Source organism: Dioszegia hungarica (genome assembly GCF_025882075.1).
Source record: "Dioszegia hungarica strain PDD-24b-2 chromosome Unknown MKK02contig_8, whole genome shotgun sequence".
NCBI lineage: Eukaryota > Fungi > Basidiomycota > Tremellomycetes > Tremellales > Bulleribasidiaceae > Dioszegia > Dioszegia hungarica.
Window position 1 is genome coordinate 3,663,851 of NW_026515770.1, and position 16,060 is coordinate 3,679,910.

The following is a 16,060-nucleotide window of genomic DNA, read 5'->3' on the forward strand; positions in this document are numbered from 1 at the left end:
CTTCGGGGTGAGCGCGCGTGTGGCCTGACCGAGTAGGCAAGTCGGTGGATCAAGTAGACATTGAGCAGGTGGGGGCAAGGGCAGATCTGTGGTTTACGAAGGCCCACCGCGCTTGGCTTTAGGCAAGGGATTACGTGGGTCCCTTGCAAATTTCTAAATTTAGGTGCGGCTTCGCTGAAACATGTCGAAACGGGAGGAATGTAAGCGCATGTAAGCAGCAGTTACTGAGCTGTCCCAGTGCGCAACCAATCGCTTGCCTGAGGCCAAAGATGGTGTGCAGTAGTTCGTATGCGACCGGTAGCAGTCCTGAAGGCTGATATGATGCAGAGGAAGCTTCACTGCTCTCTCGAGCTGTGCCGGTCTAATGCTCCGGCTTAAATATTGGATCCTTGCTGAGCCGGCCGGCCATGATGGAAGTACCTGACTGATCGCTGCCCCTGGATTGGTGGGACTATCTGAGTACCCAGAGAGCACGTGAGCTCTTGCGGCCGTCCGAGCTCAATACATACAGCCCCACTCAAGAGGCGGATCACCGAGCACCATTTGGTCGGTACTGATTCACGGTGGTAGCTTTGAGGTACAGTCCGTCGGTGTATTACGAGACTGCCTGGGAGCGGGTAACCATTGCAAATCCATACAGTGATCTCTACTGACGCAGTTGCGTACTGAACCTATCGTGTAAGATACGCAACGGTCGATCTGCCATCGCAGTGTCTCCGATTTCGGCTTGCGAAGGGCTCGAACGAGTAGGCGAGCGTGAGTCTCCTCTGCGGGTGCCGAGCCAGGAGAGCCGTGAAATGGCAGCTTCCAGTAGCAGGAAGCCCAGGACTGACCGGGCACAGCTATTGCGTTCAATGACCTTACTGTTAGCGATGCAAAAGGCACCAAAGCGAGAGATTAGATTAGAACCTAACGTAAGCGTATTGGTACAGGCACGGCGACGGATGTAGATCGGCTCGGGGGAATTAGGGTTACTACTCGGGTGGCGTTCCTTAGCATAATAGTTTAAAGTGTGGCGGAATGTACTCGATGCGGTCCACCGGATGTGGTACATCACCGCAGTGCTCGTCGTACTTTTACGCTGATGCTCGGCGTCGTTCGGCGATTTTGATAGCGAGATAGGATTTTTGCATCCTCCGTAGATTGAATCTTGTTTGGCATCTTCTCCTGCTCCACTTTGCGCTTCGCTACAAGCTCGTTGAAGCCGCTTGGCTGTCCTACCACTTATACCTCGCATCGGCTGAGAGGGACGCAACGTCTCCCCATCCACACACTGGCGATACACTGCCCGTTTCGCTGCTCTCACCGAGGGATACGGTCTCGTGGCGTGACGATACTGAACACCATCACTCTCCCTCTCGCTCACTTCGCACCTTGTTGATTCGAGCCAATCACTTGCCCTTCACCGTGCGAATCACCTGATCGCTCGCTCGCTGCTCGATATATAAAGCTCGACTCGCCTTCATCTGGCCTGTCTCCCCCCTGTCATCCCTACTTGAGTCAACCCTGGCTGTCGTCGCACGTGATGTTTGGCCTCAGCGTATACGCCGCGCCCGCTATGCGAGAGATGGGCAACATGACGTTTGCGGTCATTGATTCCGTGAGTGTCCAGAACATTGATGAATCCACCCAATACTATTACTGACTGTTCAGATGTCCTTGCCCATTTTGGCTTTCCTCTTCATTGTCTGCGCTATCATCTCGCATCTAATGTACGCTCTTATCTCTTTCATCCCTTCCTGTATCCCTCTATGTATGATGCTGACGAGCTAGGCCGAGATCAGAAAAGTGTCTCTCCCTCCCTACCTCATCCCCCGACGGCTTCTCCTCCCACCGCCATGCCCACTCCAAGCTCCCGAACGCCCTCCCCATTCCTGCCTGGTACTCCCTCTCCACCTCCTCGGACCGCGCAGACACCCCTACCGTCCGCAAATCATTCGCGCGGCAGATCGAGGAGATGCTGCTCACGCCGACAGCGTCGCATGATGATGTCCCGGCGTACCCGTACCCGAGGAGAGGGAGCAGGGGCCGGGCGATGGGGATGAGCATGCGTTGTGGATTGGGGACGGTGCTGGAGGTGGCGGAGGATGAGGAGGTGTAGTGGGTGTAGGAAGGCCTGTCAGGTCAGCTGGTCCTGCTTGACGAGGGGCAGATTATCGCTGGACGATCCTTGTAGCATTTCATAGGACAATCTAGGACAATTTTAGGACAATACACACATACCTTCGACAGTCTGGGATCCGGACGCCCTCACGCCCTCAATCTGCCCTTGAGCGCCTTCAGTCGATACTCGAAGACGTCCAACAGCTGGCCTTCCCGTACTTCGTCCGATCCGTTCGCCTTGGCCTTCTGCCCCAGCGAACCGAGCGCATCCTCCAGCCCTTCCATCTCCCTTTCTTCCGTAGGCTCCAGCTCGAAGACATCTTCCCCACCGTGCTCTTCCTGCTCATGCCGTTCCCGCTCGATATCCCTGGACAAGACCTGCACCCGCTTGACGCGGGCAAGATCTTGGACCAGCTCGCGTGCAGCTTCCACTAATTCCGCTAAGTATACTGGGCCAGACATTGACGTGGATGCTCGAGCGGATGATGTGCCGGGAGTTGAGCGAGTGAGGTACGCGAGGAGGGCATTGGCTTGACCCCGCACTTGACCAAGGCGACGAGATGGGGGGACGCTCGCGGCAAATGACGAGTCGAAGCCTTCTTGCAGAGTGGTGAGCTTGCCGTCGGTGATTCCCTCTCTGTATCCTGCCTGTAGAGCATCAGCATGGATACCGTATAGACTGATAGTGTTAAGAGCACTCACGTCGGTATACCTCGTCGCAAGGCGTTGATACTCCTGCTCAACTAACGGGTCGGCTGAGCTCCCCTGATTTGACGGACCGGCTTCGAGCCAGTCATCGTCGGAATCCATGGCTACGCTGTAGTCCTGTCCGTGATATGGATAGCCCTGGGCAGAGATGACCGTGACAATTGGTTGAAGGAGATGTGATGGACAGTTCAACGCGTACTTTTGCGGTCCAAAAGTTCGCGACTATGCGAAACACGTTACGTAAAACAGCCGAACGCACCTGTTTTCCTCAGAACATATCCAGCGTTCTGGCATTGCCTTTAATCGTACTCACATAGCCTGACAGCCTCTCATACCACCAAGAGCTCGCCAAGATGGGACACAACTCCGATAAGATGTATGTGACCCACTCGGAGCACGCGATGGGGTCGCATACCGCTGGAATGACCGGCAAGAGGGCAGAGTCGGGCAAGAGCGAGATTCAACGACTACCATTGTGAGCTATGCCCTCTGATTCTACTGGCTCGTAGGGGCTTGGCATGAGCATGGAGCTTACTTGCTAGCGACTCTTGCGCGCTGTCTCTCCAGCCATTTCGGAATCCCGTAGCCGTCATTGCCGACACCGCTGAAGGGGAGGCACCAAGAGCAGACGTCTTTGATCTACTGAACATTGTGCCTTACGTGCGGAAGTTCAAGACGAGTGAGTCCAGCTAGCGTTGTAGTTACATTTGAGATCGCTCTGTACATAGCTGACCAGCGTAGATCCGGTCTCTGGTAAATTTATGGACACAAGCCAGCTCATCAAGCTCAACTTCTTCAAGGTGAGGTGACCTCCCTGGCTGTCCCCGACAGTGGTCGGGTCACTTGATTCGCGAGAGACGGGGATATGCTGAAGGACAGAACTCAGAAGGCAACATGCACGACCCCATCACCTACAAGGTGTTCTCGCCTCACGTGCACCTGGTCTTCCTCCGCAATACCGTACGTCCAATATTCCGGCCCAAGAGGCGTAAGCAGGAGCTGATCCTAGAAGGGCAACGTCTTCGATATGGCTTCACTCCAGCTGCTTGCCATCAAGTCGAAGACATGGCGCGACCTAGTCAATGACGAGCCTTTCACGCGGAAAGACATCATCACTATTCAGGATCCGGAGAATCTCGGCGCGAGGGATCTGAGGGAGTACGACTATGTCAAGAAGGACAAGAAGGTCGAGGGTGAGTCAAGGCGAGCATGGTCGGGTGCAATAGGAGCTGATGGAATCAGAGGGCGACCTGGAGGGCGACCCGCTGAGGGGCATCAACGTCGACGCTGCTGGAGGCGCTGGCAAAGTTCTGAAGATGCTGGCGGACAAGGTGAGCTGCTGCACGCTGTTCGTTACTGTAGTATAAGCTGACCCATCACAGACAAGAGCTGAGCAAGCCGCCTCAGTCGTGCCTGCACCTGTGAAGAAAGAGGAGAAGAAGGAGGGCGTAGTGGCCAAGCGAAGAGCAGATCAACAAGCCTGTAAGTCGGGGAAGACTGAGTCGATCGCATGAGCTAATCGACAAGATAACTCGACAAATTTCAGTACCGGTCGTACAGCTGCGGCACTGACGAGTACCGCCCTTCTGCCTGAGATCGGTAACGAGCGTGCCCTGCTGGACGAGGAGGAATGTGAGCTCAAATTCAGGATCCCTAGCCCGATCATCGAGCTAACGGATCAGATATGTTTGATGAATTGAAGAAGCCCGTCAAGGAGAAGGAGCGCTTAAAGTCGAAAGCCTACTGTACGATAATGACGAATTACGGCGGTCTCAACTTCGAGTTGCACGGGGATCGAGCACCAAAGACGGTGTACAACTTTGTCCAGCTCGCCAAGCAGGGCAAGTATGACGATACATCTTTCCACCGACATGTACCTGGCTTCATGGTAAGTCGTCATCACGTGTGCTGTAAAGAGATCACCAGCTGATGTCCCAGATACAAGGAGGTGATCCTACCGGGACGGGCAAAGGAGGTGAAAGTTACTGGGGCGAGCCGTTCAGAGATGAGTTCAGCGAGAAGGGCGCGTATAAGCACGACGCAAGAGGTGTATTGGTAAATCTTCTCAGATATGCTAGGGCGATGCAAAGTCAAGCTGATCATACAGGCAATGGCAAATTCTGGTCCGCGATCAAATACCTCCCAATTCTTCATCCTCTTTCGCGCCGCCGACCACCTCGACGGCAAGCACACCGTGTTCGGTAAATTGGTCGGCGGCGAGTCTGTCCTGGACAAGATAGAACGAATCGCACCGAATCCAACGACCGACCGTCCCGTCAAGCCAATAACGATAACGGGAATTCAGGTCCTCACCGATCCTTTCGACGAGTACAAGAAGCGGCTAGCGGCCAAGCTTGAACGGCAGGATCAGAGCGAGGATGCGCTGAGAAAGAGGGAGGAGAGACAAGCGGAGAGGGATAAGGACCGGACGACGTGGTTGGGGACGGATTTGGGCGAGAGGGGGATGGCGAGGGATGAGCTGGACCGGAAGCGCCGGAGGGAGGAAGAAGGTGGGGTGGGAAAGTACCTCGGTCCGGGAGCGGGTCCGGTTCCTGCTGCGGCGTCCGCTTCGGCGGTCGCCAAGAAGAGCCAAGTAGCGGCGAGAGTGGGGAATTCCGCGGTACCGGCGGTAGGCGAGTTTGGAGTGGAGAAGAAGAAGCGGAAACAGGGCGGATTTGGGGATTTCTCGGGGTGGTGAGATCAGCCTGGAGCAGCATGTGTCGTATTTGTTGTAAGTATCTACCAATCTTGCTGAGTGTGCTTCCTAGACGACCAGTCTGCCCACTTGTAAAGGCATGCTGGGCAGGGACTCGCGGTGGGCATCGAGGCACGACTACTGTGCGACAGACTTCTTCGATCCCCGCCATGAGATGGACCGCTAACAGCCTGTTCGCCCACCCGCGAGCTCCCAGGCTAGCGATTAGCCCGCAGTCCGGAATGGACACTGGCGATCAGCTTGCTCGACCACAGAGCTACAAATGCATATGGAGACCAATGAGCTCACTCTGATCAAGCTCTGCCCTGTCTGGCACGCCGTGGGCGCCGTACAAGCTTCCGAGAGTCTCAGTCAGCTGCTCTAGGAACCCAGTGGCAAAGATGACGACAATACAAAATGGGATGAACCGGGTTGAACCGGAAACCCAGTCGGTTTTACGGAGTCCCGGCCCGGGGTCCTCTCAGAGGACAACCGCACAGGACCCCGCCCTCACGGACCAGGTGAGTTCAAAGGCGCCGTTGATTAACGTCGGACCGCTTGGCGCAAAGTCGGGTCAGTTGATTGGGGCCGTGCACAGCCCCCAATGCTCACCAGACCAGGTGAGTAAGCCTCATCAATCGGTTGATGTCACGTGGCCCAATGGTTTGTCGGAGTCGTTGTCGAATCGATCGAGTGAAAGGGTCGGGTCGTCGAGCGGGCCGAAACCGCTGATAACTGTACATGACGGCGAAAGCTCGTGCACTGTTCCCAGGCGTATATCGGCGACAGATAACGCCGCAGAAGTGGTGAGACTTGTTGGGTCCAGGCAAAAAGGGGCGGGACCATGGCAAGGCCGGGATGTGTTTCACATTTGCCACCCGCCAACTTGAAACAAAGCACTTTGCGCCACGTGGTGCGGGATGCTGTTCAGGTATGCCGTCAGGGGGCCTGCGATGCGCTGCAACTGGCATTGATTAATGATTGACCGTATATCGTCTTCAGCTATAAGCAAGATGTCAGAGACGTGCAAGATCACAGATGGCTCAGCCGACGTCGAAGCTGTTCGTGGACTCCCTGCCGAGACGATCGATCACATCCTCTCCTTCATCCCTCCTTCCGACACGACAACCCTCTCGACCCTCCTCCGCGTGTCCAAGCTGGTCTGCCAGATCGCTGCACCTCGCCTATACCGCAACATCTGCATCACAGGGAGGGAGAATATACTGGTGGATACGGGACTGCCCGCGGAGGTGCTGGGAGACTCGTGCGGCGGGACAGCAGGGGGAGAAAAGATAGATGCGGACACAGAGTCGCCAGGGAGGAAAAAGACATTGAAGGAGGTTTTCCTGAGCTTCGTCAAGACTGTCGATATCTTCCCCACGTCGGCCGACACCTCCCCCACCGATATGTCGGGCACGTCCATCGGTGGACAAGATGCGGCCGTATCAGCCCCAGACAGCGGCCCAGCGGTCCTCTCCCCCCCTGGACTTACAGGCCTCACACCTCCTCCTCAGGTCCGCTGCGACGTCCTGCGCCTTCGACTGGATACCAGCTCGTACCAGCGGTACGCTCCAGTATTCTCCTCATCCACTGATGATCGTCCGGCCGCGGAGCTGTCCGCGAATATCAGACCTCGTCGCTTGGTCCTGCACGGCGCAGGGTTCCATCAGGGCGCATCGCCGATCGCCAATCTCCCCCCAACCCTACACGACGAGTTACGGGAGATCATCATCGTCGTGACTCCTGGCGCAACGGTCCAAGCTGGCGATATGCTCAGCATGAACCACGGCCTCCCTTTCATTCTCGGCTGCCTCATTCAGGCTCTCCAACCCTCTCCTTCCAGCTCGGCGGCCACCACGGTATCTGAACCTGTCAATATCACCTTCATCCTCCAGACTCCCCGCCCGGGCGCTCGATTCCCCTTACTCGATCCAACCCCCCACAACAGCATAGCCATGACGATGGACTGGCATCCGGACTACGCACCTGGCTACCTCCACCCCCTCACAACCCTGCTTGGACAGCGGCTTCTGCTCGCCAGAACTGCAGAGGGAGGTGGACAGGTCGGAGAGGTCAGCTTTGTCAATTTCGGGGCGCTGGATGGGGAACAGGTGGGGATGCCTCAGGCGGCGATGGAGGAGATGCAGGATCGGTTTGAGAAGGGGGTGAGGGTACGGCTGAGCCGGGCGGGCGTTAGAGACGAGAAGCAGGGACTGAGGATGTTGGGGATGCGGGATTGGCTTGAGGAGGAGGAGGCGGGCGAAGGGAGAGGAAAAGGCGAGGGTGTCGTGGATGAGGATATCTTGCGAGGGTGGAGGCTTATGTAGCTCGTCTGGACCTCCCAGAAGGATGTTACAAGAGGAGGTTGCTTGACATAGGTATGTAGGTAGTACAAATGATAGATCCCATCTAGATATCTATGGCAGGGAATGTATATGCAGGGTGTCCGTCTGCTGAATCGCGGCTGCTTCTCTCCCTCACTAGCAAGCATCGAGCCTCATTCCCCCTTTTTCGTCATCTCCAGGAACTTGCTCCATTCCTCCTTCTTCATCGCGTAAGTCTCCTTGCCGACCTCTGGGAACCCACCTCCCCTCACCTCCTGCACGAAACTCTCAACCGCGCCCCTGCTGACCGCCCCTGCGTCCCCAAAGTGGCGCACAAACTTGGCCTTCCATGCCCCTGGACCAGCATACGTCCCCAGCACATCGGTAATCACCAGTACCTGCCCGTCCGTCCCCGGCCCAGCCCCAATCCCGATCGTGAGGATTCCAAGCGACTCGGTGATGTGCCGAGCGAGCGTATGCGGGATCGCCTCGAGGAGAAGCGCAAATGCACCCACCGCCTTGAGTTGCGCGGCAGTATCGTACAGCTCCGCAGCGGCCTCGGCAGACCGGCCCTGGACGAGATACCCCGATAGGCTTGTGGCCCGCTGCGGCTGTAATCCGATATGCGGCATCACCGCAATCCCCATATCGCTCAGCTTCTTGACGAGCGGAATAATCTCCTTCCCGCCCTCAATCTTGATCCCGTCGATCCCAGACCGCTTGATCATGCGCACAACGCTCCGCACGCCCTGCTCGACCGATTCTTCAAAGCTGCCAAACGGGAGATCGGCGAATGTGAAGGGTGTCTTGGCGCCCCGCGTGACGGCCGAGGCGTGGTGGATCATCTCGTCGAGCGTGATTGCGTTGGTAGAGGTATGGCCGAGCGCGACCTGGGCCAGCGAGTCGCCGATGAGCACCATGTCGACATTGGCATTCTGGGAGAGCATGGCGGTGGGGTAGTCGTACGCCGTCAGGCAGGTGATGGGGGTGGAGGAGGAGCGCAGACGGTATAGTTCGTTGATGGTGACTTTGGTCCGAGGAACTGGTGTTGGAGTGCCTGACAGTCAGTCTCGTTCGCTCAGCGTTACTATGCACTCACTCGGTCCAGGCGCATCAGCCGGAGGCGGAGGTGGCGGATGCACACTCCGCGTCACCGCCGAAGTATGTATAGACCGCTTCCTCGATGCCCTCCCAGTCGTCGACTTGTCAACAATCCTTCCTCCCCGCTTGGACCGCTCGGTGCCAAAGTCCCACATCATCGTGCTCGCGCCAGCTGTCGAGGTCTCCCCCTGCGTTTGTCCCTCACCCACATCCGCCTGCTCCTCCGACAATGCGGCCGTCGGCCATCCCTCCATCTCGCCAGCTCCCAGTTCTTCCCCCTCCGCGACGCCCACCTGCGCCAAACTCGCGTTTGCTGGCGAAAGTCGCCGGACGCCTCGATCCCGGACGACCTCTTTGCCTTTCGGCTGATGAGGGAATAGATCGCCCCATGAGGACTTGCGGGCGTCGTAGTATGCCTGCTTGGAGTGAGACTTGGCGAATGTGATACGATGTAATTGACCTGACCAGTCAGTTTCTGTCCCGTTCGCGAAGCGAATTAGAGCGTCAACTCACCGGTAGGATGGCAAGTGTCCATGATGACGTGCCCGCTCCGCTTGATCGGAGGAGCGATGAGCCTCGGCCACTCGTACGCCTCCGTCCGTAGTCCCTCAAGATCCACCTCTTCCTCCGGCATCTCCAACGCGTCCTCCGCGCTCCCGATCGCTCCACCTTCCACCATGCTTTCCACGAGGGAGACCATCTCAAATCCCCCACCCTCAACCTCCCGCAGAACCGTCCTCCCCTCCGTCTTTTCCCTCAGTCGCCTCCCTTCTTCCCGCGCCACTCCGCCTACTCGCCCGGTCGAACTGCTCGCTTGGCTCCTACCCGGCCGCTCACCCCTAGCAATGACGAGATACGAGTACCCCATGTCCTCCTCGCCCTTCTTGGCGTGCTTTGTCCGCCTGACGAATGTCGGCCGTTGCAGTCTTTGGCTGAACGAGCAGCTCTCGCGTCCGCCGAGCATGGGGCATGCCGCCTCGTGTGGGCACGGAGCGACGATATGGAGTGGTGATTCGGGGGTCGAGAGGCCGAGGATGTACTCGCGGGCAGAAGACATGGCTTCCCATCCGGCGGCGGTATTGCGGTCGACAATGATAAGGTAGGGCGAAGAGAGGGAGAGGAGGTGTTGAATGTGAGTTCGCTGAGCCGAAGTCGAGGGGATGGTGGAGAGGTGGAAGCTCGAGAGGACCAGAGCGGGAATCTGAGACGTCAGCCATGGACTGATAAGCGTCTGGGTACATCGAGGACATACGGCAGATCCAGCTTTGCTCGGTTGCCGCTGATATGTCACATCGAGCGCTCCTGTTGGCATGCCTATTGATTCAGCTTGGTAACCAAATTCAGAACTCAGAGCTCACTCTCCGCTAGTCGTTCGGCCAGCTCCAGCCCACTCCGGCTTGCATGGTTGAATTCGTACTTCCGCCCAACACTCCGCCCATCTCCAACCACCACGGGCTCTAGAAGCTCTTGCGAGTCTGCCAGGGCCCATAAGCCAGCCCCTACAGTCCCTGTGACCTCCATAACCGATCCCTCCGGCAGCCAGTCGTCCCCCTGGCGTCGGCGCAACTCGGTGAAGATACTGCGGACGGCAGCATACTCTCCCGGTAGGAATGCAGCAGCCTTGGCGAGTGCAGCAGAGGGAGTGGCTCGAAAGCGCTCGCCTTCTTTGCCTCGGGTCGGAGTACGGGTGGTTGGGTTGAGCTGAAGAAAGGAACGGCGGATCTCATGGGGGTCCCCAGCTGTAAAGTCAGCTTGAGGTCGTTCCACGATGGTCGCGTAACAACGAGACCTAGCTTACCGTTGATCTCCTGCTGAATTGACTCAGTGAGCTGCTCTGGCAGGATTACCAGCCCGACTCGCTTGGCGCCAATGACAGTGGCAGGTGCTCTCCTTTCTTCCCGTCCCCCGTCCTCGTGGTCGTACTCGCTCTCGGCGCTCTGAGCGTAGGCCGAAGGGGAAGAGGAAGAGGCGACCGCTGATGTGTCCTCTGTCACCTCCACGTCCTGATCTTGCCGGTCTGGTATTGCCGAAGCTCTGTTCGGTCGCTGACGGGATGAGCCCATCAACATGTCGTTCGTGAAGGGGTGATACGACTCGTCGAGCTGAGCATGTCGGGCGGGGGTGGTCGCAATGCAACGCTGCACTGCGGGTCGCAGCAGCGTCGGACACTGCCTCAGCAGCCTGGCGGGTCGAGGGAGGAGCATGACTGACTGGAGGATGGGTAAGAAGGATGAAGTACAAATGCAAGATGCTTATGACCGGTTAGCTTGTCTTGAAATTCCGACACAATCAAAAGGCAGACTTACGTAATATTTCCGGAGATTTCGGACATCTAGATCTCCCTCGCATTTTTTCGCTGGGCGGCGGTCCACCGATGCTCGATGCTCGATGGTGTTGACCTTGTATCTCTCTCTATAATAATACACTACCATGCTGCCTAGATTAGCACTCACAAGGACGTCCTTGCTCGCAGCGAGGATCGTCACCCCGAGGAGCGTCGTCGCTTCCCGGCCCCTCGCGCGATCGGCCATCCTTCCCCGTCAGAATGTTTTCTCCCGGATTGGAGGTGAGCTCAGCTGCGGCCCGCTCTGCCTTGGAAGCTATAGCTGACGCATAGCCCTCCGCTCCATTACATCTGGTCGGGAATACTCTGCTACCGCCGTCAAGGAGGTAGAGGCCGAAGCGGAGGCCGAAGAGTTCTTCGCCGACGCGCTCGCTTCTACCGTCGCGTCACCTGCCACTTCGACCGCGGACGAGAACGCCCCTTCATACGCCCCTCCACCTGCCTCATCCCAATCCTCATCGCGCTCGAAACATTCGAGAAAAGTCCCGGAGCCAGCAGCGGAGGAGTCTCAGGGGGACGAGGGATCCTTTGCCTCGCTGAAGGGACGGATCAATTATGACACTCTCAAGGCGCTCACGGTCAAGCCGTTCCAGCTGTTGACGATGTCGGAGGTGCAGAAGCGGGTCATGGCGTTGATGCCTGGGCTGGCGGGAGCGAAGCTCAAGAGCAAGGCGAAGGAGGATGCGCAGGCGCGCGGGGAAGACATAGAGAAGCTGGAGAAAGGAGAGGGAAGGTCAGATCTGCTCGTGAAGGCAAGGACAGGTACCGGGAAGACCTTGGTAAGTTCACGGCTGAGATCCGCTTGAATCTAAGCTGACTCCAGGCCTTCCTCATCCCCGCCATCGATGCGCGTCTGTCCAAGCTGGATGAGCTTGCCTCTGCCCCAGGACCAGACGGTCAACCCCTGACCAAAGCCCTCGCTGGTGAACTCTACCGCCAAGTCTCCCGGTCGCACGTCGGCACCCTCATCGTCTCCCCCACTCGTGAACTCGCTACTCAGATCGCCACCGAGGCGCGGAAAGTCTGCACCTGGAACAAGGACCTTCAAGTCCATTTGTTCGTCGGTGGCGAGTCTCGCCGGGCACAGCTCGGTGACTTCCGTCGCGGCCGGAAGGACATTATCGTTGCCACCCCTGGGCGGTTGAACGATCTCCTCTCGGAGCCAATCGTCAGGCAGGCGATTGAAAAGACGGACATGTTGGTCCTGGACGAGGCGGACACTCTGCTGGAGATGGGATTCAAGAAGGAACTTGCGGACATTATCAGCCACCTCCCTTCCTCCCGCCAAACCTTCCTCTTCTCCGCCACCGTCTCCCCTGCCATTGCGCAAATCGCCCGCGCCTCGCTCAAACCCAACCACCTCATGATTGACTGCGTACCGAAAAACGAGTCCAACGTCCACCTCCACATCCCCCAATACTTCGCCACCGTCCCCGCCGAGCAGCAGCTCTCTCACGTCATCAAACTGATCGCCCACGATCAGCTCACCAAACCCGACAGCAAAATCATCCTCTTCCTCCCTACGACCAAAATGACTATGCTCACGGCCACCCTGCTGCGCGAGCTCAAACACCTCCTTCCGCGTGGCACTGAGCTGCGCGAGATCCACAGTCAGCTCAGCCAGGACAGGCGGACGCGCGCATCGGATCGGTTCAGGAAAGACTCGCGGCCGTCTATCCTCGTCACGTCGGACGTATCCGCTCGGGGCGTTGACTATCCCGGTGTGACACGCGTCATACAGGTCGGTGTGCCCACTACGCCCGAGCAGTACATCCACCGAGTGGGTCGGACGGGCCGAGCGGGCAAAGCTGGCGGAAGGGGCGATCTTGTCCTTCTGCCATGGGAGACGGGATACCTGAACGGTATGAAGGCCGTTCCTATCCAGGAGAACACCGGGGAGGATCTCGCCACCGCTCTCGCCGAGGTCGCGCCGGACACGTACCAGGCGACCATGGCGACGATCGACAAGACAGTCAAGGAGTTCTTGCCCACGCTGGATCCCGAGGCGGTCAACGAGGTGTTTACCAGCCTGCTCGGTTACTATGCGGGGCGGAAGGAGCAACTGAACATCGGCGCTGGGCGCTTAGTGCAAGAAGTAAAGGACTGGGCGGTCGAGGCTGGAGGATTGGATGAGAGGCCGCATGTCGGCGAGAACATGCTGGCCAAGATGGGCCTGAAGGAGCGCGGGGGACGAGGTGGATTCGGAGGTGGAGGGGGCCGTGGTGGCTTTGGCGGTCGTGGTGGCGGCGGTGGAGGCCGTTTCGGAGGTGGCGGAGGCTTCGGAGGTCGCAGGGATGGCGGCGAGGGAGGTGGCTTTGCACGCAGAGAAGGTGGTGGTGGCGGCTTCGGTAGATCAGAAGGCGGCGGCGGAGGATATCACGGCCGGAGCGAGGGCGGAGGAGGCGGATACCGGCCGCGTGGCGATAGCGAGAGTGGAGGTGGAGGTGGCTTTATGGGTCGATCCCGCGACTCTGAGGGCGGCAGCGAAGGTCGATTTGGCAGCGGTATGAGGGGTGGCTTCAGGGGTGGTGATAGGGGAGGTGGGGGCGAGAGAGGAGGATTTGGCGGAAGTGGAGGCGAGTTTGGGGGACGACAGGAGAATGATCAGCCATGGAGGAACCGGGGGCGTATGGAGCGATCCTGAACAACTGTGATCTGTAGTAGTAACGACCCCTCATAGATACCAGGCATCGTTATACCCTCTTCGGTACAGACTGTGTTAATAGATGTTGTAGCTTTAATAGGTAACGGTCTTGGTTGATAATGCACCTCCCTGCTCTCGCAAAACAATGTGAGCCTGCGTACCATTACATCTATACGTCAAGATCTACTACTATACGTCAAGATCTACTACTATAAGTCTGCGCTATCTAACAAAATCTCCTCGTGGTGCATCCCGACCTTCTCCCCGCTCACCCGCTCCTCCTCGGTCTTCGCCTTCCGATGCAGGTTCACCGCCTTTCTTCTCGACAGCCACGTCGCCAGCGAGACGGTAATCAGACTGACGACGATCCAGGCTATGAGGATCCCGAGATTCTGCCCAATCTCATTCTTGGTGTTGAAGATGATGGTGCGGACTGTGCGATTTATGTTGTAGAAGGGCATTCCGGCGCCATATCGGAATATCCAGGGTTGGAGCTCGTGTGGGAGGGCGACGGTACTGAGGGTCAGCTCCGTCCGAGGACAACAGGTAGGGAAGGAGGACTTACGACACATTGACGATAATCCAGCATACGAGGAAGAAACCGATAAACTTTGGTCCGACGATGGTGAGTGCAAACTCGACCGCGAGGCCTAGGGCGCACATGGAGAGGTAGACGGTGAATGCCCAGAGGAAGAAGCCGCCGGCGTAGGAGAAGTGCGCGTCAAAGTGGATTCGGAAGGGCAGGTTGACCATGGCGAAGAAGAGCGCGATGGGCATGTAAAGCAGGAGAGGGGTGCCGAGACGATATAGGATGTAGCTACGGGTTGTCATGAAGGGAGAGCTGAGATGTCAGCGAGATAGCAGAGGCAGAAAAGAGGTTTCCTTACATTATTTCTCGCGCGCCATTACCCATCATAGCGATGATGAAGGCGAAGATGAGGCAGTAAATGAGTCCGACAAGGGTGATGGCGTTGGCCACCGGTTGATTATATGGCCGGAGATTGTCGAGGGTATAGTAGATGCTGTTGGATATGGTGGATGGGGCCTGAGCGAGGAGGGAGATAGCTGTCGCATTTCCAGAGTTCGCCTGAAGACTGATACTCATCAGCTCATATCTGCACGACGAGGAATACTTTACTCACTATTGGGCTGTAGATTGAGCGCTGAGCTGTCCCGTGATCTCGCCTAATGCCTGCTGGATGAGCGGCACGAGATACGAATTGACCGCCAGCTCATTCCGCGCCTGAGCATAGTACACCGTGATCGCCTGCGAGCCATTGTACGACTGGAGCCCGTTCTGCCTCGCGATCTGCAGGGTTGACGTCGTGCCCGAGTTGATGGATATCGCGGCCCACTCCTGCTCGTCCAGCATGGAATCGATGAGGCCTTGGGCATTAGGCCACGCCGACGCCGGGGATGTAAAGTACCCAAGCTGGCCCGTTCGGCTCATCAATCCCTGCACGACCGCCTGTCCTATAGCGCCACCATCATAGTCGACGATCCGGACGCCGAGATTGTTGGTGTAGACGTTGGAGAGCCAGAGACTGCCCCAGTACATGGGCAAAGCGAGCCACATGATGATGATGGTCACGATGGACCCTCCGCCGAGGATCTTGTAGACGATCTTCCGGAACGGCGCCATCTGCGGGTCCCAGAACGAGTAGGCAAACTTGTCGAGCTTGGGCCGGCCGGCTGGTGGTCCCGCAGCGGGAGGACCCGCGGCGGTACTGACAGAATTGGACGCGCTGTCGCTCCGCGGCCCGACAGTGGGGGCGATGGCCTCCGCGCCGGTCCGATTGTCGTTCACCTTGCGTGTCTCGTCGGTGAGTGCTGAGACCCTTTGGCTCTCAGGCACGTCCGATACGAGCACGCCGTCATGGTTGTACGCGTGAGCCGAAGGAGGGGAGGAGGACATGTTGGGGAAGTAGAATGTCTGTGCGTTGGGAGAAGATGAGGACAGGGGAATATCGTGTCGCGTTGGGAGTTATATACCAGCGGTCCTGTACAGGCGTGACCGAAGCCGAGGCGACGTTGACCAAGCAAGATGAAGATCAAATGGCTAGATAGAAAGGAGATACAAGTTCAACCCCATCATCGCGACGTTGCCGCGGAGCAAGCAGCGCGGAGGAGGAGCTTAGAAA

At 57.7% G+C, this 16,060-nt stretch overlaps 7 protein-coding genes across 7 annotated transcripts; 4 read left to right on the plus strand and 3 right to left on the minus strand.

Annotated features, from left to right (window-relative positions):
* Window positions 1–1,525: 1,525 nt before the first annotated feature.
* Window positions 1,526–2,101, plus strand: MKK02DRAFT_45134 (uncharacterized protein; the record flags this gene model as incomplete). Its single annotated transcript, XM_053093252.1, has 3 exons — window positions 1,526–1,600; window positions 1,654–1,712; window positions 1,774–2,101. The coding sequence occupies 3 exons, from the start codon at window positions 1,526–1,528 to the stop codon at window positions 2,099–2,101; spliced, it is 462 nt and encodes a 153-aa protein (XP_052946204.1).
* Window positions 2,102–2,250: 149 nt separating this feature from the next.
* MKK02DRAFT_25354 (uncharacterized protein) lies at window positions 2,251–2,913 on the minus strand (the record flags this gene model as incomplete). Its single annotated transcript, XM_053087026.1, has 2 exons — window positions 2,251–2,751; window positions 2,806–2,913. The coding sequence occupies 2 exons, from the start codon at window positions 2,911–2,913 to the stop codon at window positions 2,251–2,253; spliced, it is 609 nt and encodes a 202-aa protein (XP_052946205.1).
* A 251-nt stretch (window positions 2,914–3,164) lies between these two features.
* MKK02DRAFT_26972 (peptidyl-prolyl cis-trans isomerase-like 2) lies at window positions 3,165–5,509 on the plus strand (the record flags this gene model as incomplete). The annotated part of the gene is made up of 12 exons (XM_053087283.1): window positions 3,165–3,286; window positions 3,354–3,490; window positions 3,553–3,611; window positions 3,691–3,771; window positions 3,824–4,004; window positions 4,054–4,142; window positions 4,194–4,293; window positions 4,339–4,443; window positions 4,494–4,699; window positions 4,750–4,866; window positions 4,919–5,354; window positions 5,409–5,509. The coding sequence occupies 12 exons, from the start codon at window positions 3,165–3,167 to the stop codon at window positions 5,507–5,509; spliced, it is 1,734 nt and encodes a 577-aa protein (XP_052946206.1).
* A 1,010-nt stretch (window positions 5,510–6,519) lies between these two features.
* Window positions 6,520–7,833, plus strand: MKK02DRAFT_45137 (uncharacterized protein; the record flags this gene model as incomplete). Its single annotated transcript, XM_053093253.1, has 1 exon — window positions 6,520–7,833. One exon carries the CDS (start codon window positions 6,520–6,522, stop codon window positions 7,831–7,833), a length of 1,314 nt encoding a protein of 437 aa, XP_052946207.1.
* A 170-nt stretch (window positions 7,834–8,003) lies between these two features.
* On the minus strand, window positions 8,004–11,135 carry MKK02DRAFT_45138 (3-methyl-2-oxobutanoate hydroxymethyltransferase; the record flags this gene model as incomplete). Its single annotated transcript, XM_053093254.1, has 6 exons — window positions 8,004–8,887; window positions 8,930–9,391; window positions 9,445–10,132; window positions 10,184–10,245; window positions 10,290–10,670; window positions 10,730–11,135. 6 exons carry the CDS (start codon window positions 11,133–11,135, stop codon window positions 8,004–8,006), a joined length of 2,883 nt encoding a protein of 960 aa, XP_052946208.1.
* A 226-nt stretch (window positions 11,136–11,361) lies between these two features.
* MKK02DRAFT_33636 (P-loop containing nucleoside triphosphate hydrolase protein) lies at window positions 11,362–13,919 on the plus strand (the record flags this gene model as incomplete). Its single annotated transcript, XM_053088757.1, has 3 exons — window positions 11,362–11,497; window positions 11,549–12,054; window positions 12,099–13,919. The coding sequence occupies 3 exons, from the start codon at window positions 11,362–11,364 to the stop codon at window positions 13,917–13,919; spliced, it is 2,463 nt and encodes an 820-aa protein (XP_052946209.1).
* Window positions 13,920–14,082: 163 nt separating this feature from the next.
* MKK02DRAFT_33637 (putative response to drug-related protein) lies at window positions 14,083–15,834 on the minus strand (the record flags this gene model as incomplete). Its single annotated transcript, XM_053088758.1, has 5 exons — window positions 14,083–14,088; window positions 14,192–14,435; window positions 14,485–14,760; window positions 14,807–15,013; window positions 15,062–15,834. The coding sequence occupies 5 exons, from the start codon at window positions 15,832–15,834 to the stop codon at window positions 14,083–14,085; spliced, it is 1,506 nt and encodes a 501-aa protein (XP_052946210.1).
* Between the last annotated feature and the right edge of the window lie 226 nt (window positions 15,835–16,060).